The following is a 9338-nucleotide window of genomic DNA, read 5'->3' as shown; positions in this document are numbered from 1 at the left end:
CTTGGGGCTCTAAAAGTGGCAGTAGCAGGTGCAAAGGGCAGAATTTTAAAGGGCCAGCAAGGAGACAGGTGAGGCCAGGGTGGAGCCAGCAATTTGCGGCCTCGGGTTGGGAGATGGGAGGAGACAGGCGGACAGACAAACCTCCGCTCCTGCCATTTTGCTACGCGTCCCCCACCCCACCCAGACCCAGGAGAAGCCTAGTAGAAGGCCGGAGCGGAGAGCGAGGGGAAGAAGAAAGCCGAGCAACCAATCCATCCCAAACCCCCATTCGATTCCTCCATCCAACCCTACCAAGCTCCCGCACACAATGCCGGCCACCGATTCCTCCTCCTCCCCGGCCACGCCGCTCGCCTCCATCGGCCGCTCCATCCGCTCCCTCCGCCGCGATCACAACCAGATCCACTCCTTCCCCACCCCGCACCCGCACTCCGACCTCGACGCCGCCGATGCCTTCCAGCGCCGCGCCGCCAAACTCCTCAGCGACCTCCTCGCCCCCGATGGCGACCTCCTCTCCCTCGCCTGGACGACCCGCCTCCTCGACGCCTTCCTCCTCTGCCTCGTGGAGTTCCGCGCCCTCCTCTTCGGCCCCGGGGCCGACGCCGCCTCCCGCCCCCCGCTCGACCGCCTCGTCGCCGACTTCTTCGACCGCGCCGTCAAGGCGCTCGACCTCTGCAACGCCGTCCGCGACGGCCTCGACCTCGTTCGCCAGTGGCGCAAGCACCTCGCCATCGCAGCCGCCGTCCTCTCGGCCTCGACCGACCCGACCGCGCCGCTCGGGGAGGCCCAGATCCGCCGCGCGCGCAAGGCGCTCACCGACCTCACCATCCTCATGCTCGACGACAGGGACGGCGGCGGGGGAGTCGTCGGCCAGCGCAACCGCTCCTTCGGGCGCGCCAGCAAGGACGCCCGGCCCCACGGCCACGGCCAGGGACACCACCGCCGGAGCAGCAGCGGCGGGAGCTCTGGCTCCGGCTCCGGCTCCCATCTAAGGTCCTTGTCCTGGAGCGTGTCCCGGGCCTGGTCCGCGGCACGACAGCTGCAGGCGATCGGCGGAGGACTACCCGTGCCCCGCCCGCAGGACATCACCGCCACGGGGGGCCTTGCCTCGGCAGTCTACACCATGGGCGCCGTGCTCTTTATCGTGTCCTTTGCGCTTGTGGCCGCGATCCCCTGCCAGGACCGCGGCCTCCAGGCGCATTTCTCCGTGCCCAGGAACTTCCCCTGGTCTGACCCCGCCACCACACTCTACGACCGCATCGTCGAGGAGTCCAAGAAGAAGGACCGCAAGAACTCGTGCGGCCTGCTCAAGGAGATCCACCAGATCGAGCTCTGCTCCAGGCACCTCATGCACGTCACTGACACCGCCGAGTTCCCATTGCCCAAGGACAAGGATGCTTATGCGCAGGAGGCCGCGCAGGAGCTAGTGCAGGTGTGCCAATCGCTCAAGGACGGCCTCGACCCTCTTGAGCGGCAGGTCAGGGAGATGTTCCACCTGATTGTGCGCACCCGCACAGAAATCCTTGACTGCTTGAGTAGGCCGCATGGCGCAGAGTGATGTGATGATATGAGATGAGATAGGGAGGCGAAGTGGGAATGCTTGTTGTGACGCCGCTTGATTCAACATCGTGTGAAATGTCGCGGCTTCACTGATCGAAATGAGGTAGATTTTCTCTGCATGTGTTAGCAATACCATGATGATATATACATGTGTCTGCACAGAGGCATGGCCTTTGGATAAATTGGTTTCTTTATTTTTTTATTTGTTTTTTACCTTTGTAGATTGTGAATCCTTACTTGGCAGTGCTTCGTAGTAATGGTCTAATACTGTTTGTTCCATTCTTTTCATCTTGCCTGAATTGGTAATGTGAGTCGCTTCAGGGATTGGTTTACGTTCATGGTTAGTATATATGTGGAACACTGGAACAGGCTTATGGTCCTATTGATCACTCTACAATTACTTCTGTTGGCTTAGTCCATAGCATCACCTTCATTCTTTTTTCCATCCTTGTTTCAGCGTGTTTAGACTTTTGATTTCAGATTTACATTTGAATTGTGTGCTCTGTTGATGGTATGGTTGTCCACATTGGGAGAAAACTGGGGGCAGGGGTAGAAGCTAACTGACTGACATTCTTCGTTCAGAGTGAACCACTTTATAATGCTTCTAGTTGTTTCATCATGTTTCATGATGGTGGCAATGAGCTGTGGGAGCCGACCTAATCTTAGTTGATCATTCATTCAAATTTGATTGTATCTTGGATATGCATGCTATTCTTGTACACAATTTTTTTTGTGGGACTTTCTTGTACACAGATTATAGTCGGATGAAATATACAGAAGCCTTCTTCTTCTTCATTTTGTTTTTTGTTTTTGAAATGGTACTGTATTTCAGAGCACTTGGTGCCATACTTTGTGGTTTTTCGCGTCTAAGCTTTGTGAAATGGTGCCTATACCTGTTGACGCGTTATATACAGTAGAAACTGTTCTTAAAAAATGCTTTCCATATTAGAGATGTCAGTGCTACAATTTGAGTGGTGTGGTAACATGGGTTGTTTAGATGGATTTGTGACTTTTGAGTTAAAATTTTGCCAGGACCCAGGATACTTCACTTTAGTATCACTTGGTATTTGGATTAGCCTTTGGCTGAGTCAACAATGCATAAATTCTTGTGGAGTCCCAATGATTTATATGAGTCTGATGCGGGTTTTCAAGTATTTAAGGTTTATAGAATTCTTCAAAGAAGTTGAGCCATGTGAGCTGGTCAATGTGCATGTTTTTGGTATGGACCCTTTGTTTTTTGTAGGCTACTGGTGCACGTTGCATGTTTCTTGGTCAATAGGCAAAATCTCCTTGTGCTCCTATTTTTTAAAAGTTTGTGTCCCTTGTGGTTCCCTGGCTCTTGCAGCCTCCATGCGCTGCCAACAGTTTGAATTGAGAATCTAATCTCACTGCTGCTGAAATTCTGCCGGCACGTTCCTTTCCTTGTGTGCACCTGTACATTTCTGCATTTTGTCTTCAGAAGGAAGGCAGGTAAAGTACTTCAAGTGTGGAGTAAAATGGTAACTGTAACCAAGATATGTGTTTGTTTAGTGAGAAGCATTTTAGCTACAAGGAAGAATCCGTACTTGGATGCAGAGGAAGAGGAAGCAGTCTCTCTCTCTGGTGGTGATTTGGCTGTACTCATGAGGTCAAGCATCTGTTTGTGTGTGCAATCAGTTGAGCTTGTGCGCAGTCCTGAGGATCAATCAGTTGGATGTAAGGTTTCTTTTATTTAAGAATAATTTCTTGCTTGGTGAGCAGTGGGTGCCTGGTGTGGCGAACTGTCTGCCTCCACTCCTTGGGCACAGGACCACAGTAGTAGCACGTACTAATTTGTGTTCGAATCTTTGTATTGACGTTTAGCGTCGTGCCGTGATGCATCATGAGATCTGTAATTCGTGGTTTACGCCAGCATCAGGTCGTTGTCCTTCGTGGTCCAGAAGGGTTTTTTGCTTTGCTTCCTTCCCTTTCTTTCTCTCTTCTCTCTTTTTTTAAAAAAAATCTCTCTGGAGCTGCCTCATCGAGCAATGGATGGTAGCAGGTACCCGTACAGTAAGAAATATGGTAGCAGGTACAGTAGAGCAACTGGTACTTGGTCATGGAGCATGGATATCTTTACTGTTGCGGTTGCTCGGGCAGCAGCAAGCAGAATTAAAACAGAGGTTTTCTGCTTGTTGACGTAAAATCTGAAACTAAGGCTTCTGCGTTGGGAGATCATGCAGGTTCCAAATCAGCTTGCGAGCAAGTAAATATTAAATTCCTGAGTCGATCGGCGGCGAAGCCTCTCGAACTCATGGGTAGGCGTTCTTAAAATAAACATCACAACAGATAGATATTTTAATATAAGCATGCGGTGTAAATAAATGGAACATTAATGGCATGTGCCATCAGCTATGTCAGCCGACGGACTAAGATAAAACATCGTAACACGACAGCCATAAAAGGGGAGCCCTTGTTAACCACACGCTTGTCAGATAAGCTAACAGATCTAGCTAATGTCTTGATAAGTATATTGAACTCAGACAAGATAACACGAATGAGAGGGCATTGGCATCAATCTATTAACTTAAAAAATTAGAACATAGTAACAAGAACCAGCCGACGCTGACTGTACGCAAGCCAGATACATTATCAGATCTTAATTAATATCTTGATAAGTATATTGAACTCAGACAAGGTAACATGAATGAGAGGGCATTAACCTTGACCTGACAACGTAAAAGACTAGAACACAATCACTATGGACCTCTTGCCTACCGCTTACAAGGTAACAAAATCTAATCAATGTCATGATCGTGTAATTGAACTTAGACAAGATAACATGTTGAGAGGGCATTAACTTCAACCCATTAATCTTAACAGACAGGCTCGCAACAGCAACGCCTCACATGCGCTCTTATCGGCTCAATGATGTCATCATGCTGCCGTGAGATACGGATAAGATCTGACCGAAGCATCGACTCTCAATGGTAGCGCGCTGACATCATAGGCCTAACGGTTAGCAATACAAGGGTCAGGGGTAAAGATCTATTGGACCTAGCATATATAAAACAGTAAAAGCATGCAAAGTCTACCAGCCGATACGATCTGATAACTAACATTTAAACAAGGTGGGGGAGCCGATGAAGACAATCTAACTAGATCTAAAACGTTCAATAACTTAAATCTAGAAAGTTCTACTTACAATCTAAGAATACTCGATAACTAACCACACAATAATATCAGAATATAAAACTTAACTTAGAAGTTAAGTTCTGATAGAAATCATAATGACCGAGTGACAGATAGAGGTCATAATGACCGAGTGACGGTACTTAGCTCGCTTGAGATCGAAGCCGATGCAGCCCTCCACGCTAGAAGGAACTCGTTAAAAAGCTACATTACTTCTATTCCTAAAGGTTTGGTGGCGTGGTGTCGAAAGATTGTATTATCGATCGAGAGATGTCTTATTACAATGATCGGGTTCATATTTATATCTGAACGTTCTAGAGTCCTAATTGGTCACAACTGGGTGAACCGGTACAAAATATTCTATTTAAATAAAATACAATCCTATCTAGATATAATTTCACACTTTTCCTTATTCGGTAGAGACCTCCTTGCCATGCTCTAGAATCGTCCGTCAACTATCATCGCTGCTTGCACCAGCTTTAAGCCTGAAACACAGCCGGCATCAGCCTCTACAACGCAACTTGATCAGTGTCCCACGTCTTCTTTCCTTTCTCTCTAACGCATGCAAATTTCTCTTTCTTACTTCTCCTTTCTTCCAGACGTGTTGGACAGGAACGATCCAACATTGTATTAAACTGCTGGTCAAATCAACTCCTCGTGAGTACTCGGATTCCTGTCAAATAGCAACCCTTCCTTGCGTCTCCTATTCAGAAAAAGGAAAAGATACAAATATCCCCTCATCAGCCGATGTCTTTCCTTGCCCCGGATTTCACGGTCAGCACTGCTGTTACTGTGTACCAGGGTGCGGAAACAAACACTGAAGCCCGGGCCCTGTTATTGCTTGCTGTGGTTGAATCAAGAGTCCATTCGATGAGAGGCCCAAGCCCATCCACCTCTTTCAATACCTAATACAGGCCTTTTGAGTCTAAGGTTTCTTGTCTGCACTCTTGATCGATTGTATATGATTACGTACGTTATCCAATCGATCAAGAGCTAGCTAGTACTCATATTTGCATTGCCTCCAGCAGATGGCAACGATTATATGACATGGATGACTAAATACATACAACTCCGTGCTACTGTACAAGATTATGCTTATATGATCCTTAATCTGAGGCCGGTTCATCAGTACTAGTCAGGCAAGGATACAAAACCCAGCCTCCCAGACTATTGCTTGAGACTTTGTTGAGGAGATGGTACGATAGCGATGGGCAGGGTGTTGTTAATTTGCTTTCCTTCATGGCCACGCCCCATGGTTCTATTGTAGTCGACTACCTACGACGCATTCATCCATCTCGATCTGCCAGGAACACAGACAGACAAAAAGTGGTTGATTCCAAGCACAACCGAGCGAGAGTCGCCTTTATTTTCACCAAACATTATTGTCTTGATTCTCACCGAGCAAGCAGGCAGCACAGTCACAGAACAATTGTGTGCATCCTGTTATGCAGATGTCTTGAGGATGTAATGCCCTTAAAATCTAATGAAATTTCCTTTATTGAAAGAAAAAAGAGGATGAAAGATCCCTGGGGAGAGGGAGGGAATTAAGGGATCACACAACTGAAAGACCGTTTTCCACACCCAAATATAATCTCCCTTCAATTTGTGTACTAGACTAGATGATCGTCCTCACATCCTTATTGCAACCGACTAACACCACAACTGCATGCACACGCTTATTATACACAGGCAAGCAAAACTAGCTGACAGATAATAATTAATCAGGCGTCCGCGGCGAGCCCCTCGTCGGCGGCGGTCTGGAGTCCTGATGCCCTGGCGTTGCGCACGGCGCAGTTGAGGCGGATCTCTCCCTTGTTGCCGGTGAGCACGTCCATCTGGCTCATCTTCACCATGGACCTTGCGAACTGGTCGAAGAAGGCGCCCTGGTTGAGGGAGAAGCGGGTGGCCATGCGCTTGGTGGCCGGGTGGTCGATGAGGCCCTGGTCCGACTTGAAGAGCCCCTGCTTCGCGATCAGGTCGAAGTAGTACTTGTTGTCGAAGGCGTCGGGCGTCCGCACGTCCAGCACCTGCGTCACCACCGTCCCGTTGGGGTCCTTGGCGCACTTGGCCGTCAGCTTCTCCCTGAAGGCCGGGTCCATGGTGTCGTCGGCGGTGGGCGGCAGCCGGTCGCTGAAGGAGTTGCAGTGGCTGAGCCCCACGGTGTGCGCGCCGGACAGCGCCACCAGGTCCGCCGTGTCCAGGCTGCGGTTCTTGAACGCCTCGATCAGCGTCGGCACGTCGAAGGAGGGGGCCGGCAGGGTTCCGACGAGGTTGCTCGACGCCGGCGCGAGGCCGTCGCGGCGCCCGAGGGGGACGTCGAAGTAGGGACCTCCGGACGCGACGACGGCGTCCCTGGTGGCGAGCGTGGTGATGTCGGCGCACGACACCTTGGGGCCGCACGCGTGGTGGAGGGCGGAGCGGATGTCGTCGATGAGCTTCAGCGCCGCGGGGCGCAGCGTCACGTTGGGGATCTCAAGCTGCTCGCTGTTGGAACCCGACAGGAGCACGGAAGCGTCGCAACCCTGTTGATAGTTGATGTTAGTCCACGTAAGTATGTCAGACGATGGCCGCCATCTGTCGATCACGAACCTGCTAACTGAAACCAACCTGCGGGAAGCAGTCGTGGAAGAAGATGCGGATGAGTCCGGCGGCGATGCCGATGTCGCGCCGGAGCGCCTCCGTGACGTGCCACCGCACGATGCCCTCCACCGAGGGGCACGACGCGTCGTAGAAGCTCCACGAGAGGCCGTCCACGATGGGCTCGTTCACGGTCACGGTGGCCGACGAAAGGACGGCGCACAGGGCTGCAGATGAGATGGCAAGGAGGAGGACGGCCACTCTGCTGCTGGAGCTGGCCATCTTGCTTTGCTTGCCTGCAGCTGGTGTGTGGCTTGCACGGGTGATGCCGCGCGTGCGTTATTTATGGGCCGTTGCCGTTATGGATCTATTTCTTAATTCTCCATGGCCTACGACGACGACCACCACATTGAGGCGTGCTCTGAACTCTGTCTGATCCACAAGGTCATCACAGGCTACATAAAGCATACAGTTTCCTTGCACCTTCCTTCCTTCCCTTCCACATACAATGCACATGCACCTAATCCTGCTCGATCCGCCCTGGATATCCAGAGTTGGGGGGGAGGAAACAGAAGCAAAACAAAGCTGACTAACTTCCTTTTGCCAGCACGTGTATTCTAGCTCTATCCTTTTTTTGAATCATAACCGTGCTACGTACATGACAGGTACTGAAAATGTCCCATGCAACAACGCATGCACTAGTTGATGTAGATTAACAACCAAGATGTATATCTTGTCCTTACTGAGATAAGCTTCTTATTATTAGGGCCGTTACGTTCGTTGTGTTGATAGAGAGTGCATGCCTTTCCCATTTGGATGCCAGTGCCAGCAGGCCACTTGCACATGATCATGACAAACAGAGTGCTTAGTTTTCGCCGGACACGTGCTCTTCTCATCATCTTCTGGTTGTTAATCTTGACTTGGATCGGGTCAGTCATCCAGTCTGCAGTAGGCGGCAGCATGCGTTCCTACTTAAGCTTGCCCTCCTAAAGTGAAGCTCATTGTGTTCATCCATCGTTCTATCATTCGCAAATTAACTTTGCATCCATGTGTATGTTTGATCCACCGTACAAGAGACCTGTACTATTGCCAATCACTGATTATTATGATTTTATAACCACTAATAAAATACCATGTAAAGCAATTATATATGATACAAGATGGATCTTGCACGGCCAAACTAATAAGCGTGAAGTGAGGTCGAGTATTATTTTGGTGGGAAATAGTGGGCTTATATGTTGCTGATAACAAGGATTGTGTTACATGGGCCCCTTAGTTATATGGTTGCTGACTTTTGGCCAACTGCGACTCGTGCATGCATGACACCTTTGGCCTGCTTGTTGAGGTGCAGGCAGTGTCCCGAAATTTTGCTGGCAAACCGGGCATGCATGTGTTGTGACTTGGACTTTCATTTGCTATCTATCTACTGTAGCCAGGGCCCGATATGATATTTGCAATGTACTATACTATACATAATCCTCGATGACACCGACAATAAGACGCGATTCTTGGCTAAGTTTGAGGTGTTGGTCTTCGCGTCTTGCCCACAAGTTGTTACTCTATCATATCATGCACGCATAGAGTAAAGCAAGTGTGGTGGTACGGTGACAGCACATCTGCATGCATGTGCTTCGGATCGTGAGTGGCATCTGGCGCATACTATATTATTATTATTATTATTATATATGTAATTTCCATGCAGCTTCCACCTGCAGTGCACCCTGGCTGCCACAAGCCCACTTGCAATGCTCTTTGTTTGAGATGAGAATAGACGATCGATAAACGAGGAGCCCACTGCTTGCAAGGTAGCAGCTTTGCTAGCTGAGGACACCTACCCTACCCGTCAGCGTCAGGAAAGCCAGGCAGGCAGAGGGGCTGTTTGGATACGAGGTGCTAAACTTTAACAGTGTCACATCGGATGTTTGGATGCTAATTAGGAGGACTAAACATGAGCTAATTATAAAACTAATTGCAGAACCTTGTGCTAATTCGCGAGACGAATCTATTAAGCCTAATTAATCCATCATTAGCAAATGGTTACTGTAGCACCACAT

The 9338-nt window shown here is 49.5% G+C and overlaps 2 protein-coding genes across 2 annotated transcripts; one reads left to right on the top strand and one right to left on the bottom strand.

Annotated features, from left to right (window-relative positions):
* Positions 1–49: 49 nt before the first annotated feature.
* On the top strand, positions 50–1961 carry LOC101764426 (the record flags this gene model as incomplete). The annotated part of the gene is made up of 1 exon (XM_004959916.3): positions 50–1961. A coding segment is annotated over one exon (1506 nt), but the record flags the coding sequence as incomplete, so codon positions are not given.
* A 4218-nt stretch (positions 1962–6179) lies between these two features.
* Positions 6180–7717, bottom strand: LOC101764825 (cationic peroxidase SPC4). Its single transcript, XM_004959918.2, has 2 exons — positions 7315–7717; positions 6180–7229 (listed from the first exon to the last, which is right to left on the bottom strand). Exons 1-2 carry the CDS (start codon positions 7564–7566, stop codon positions 6429–6431), a joined length of 1053 nt encoding a protein of 350 aa, XP_004959975.1. The 5' UTR covers positions 7567–7717; the 3' UTR covers positions 6180–6428.
* Positions 7718–9338: the final 1621 nt, after the last annotated feature.

This window comes from Setaria italica, chromosome III (genome assembly GCF_000263155.2).
Source record: "Setaria italica strain Yugu1 chromosome III, Setaria_italica_v2.0, whole genome shotgun sequence".
In the NCBI taxonomy this organism is placed as follows: domain Eukaryota; kingdom Viridiplantae; phylum Streptophyta; class Magnoliopsida; order Poales; family Poaceae; genus Setaria; species Setaria italica.
Note: the sequence above shows the minus strand (reverse complement) of the source record. Positions and strands in the feature narration are given on the sequence as shown.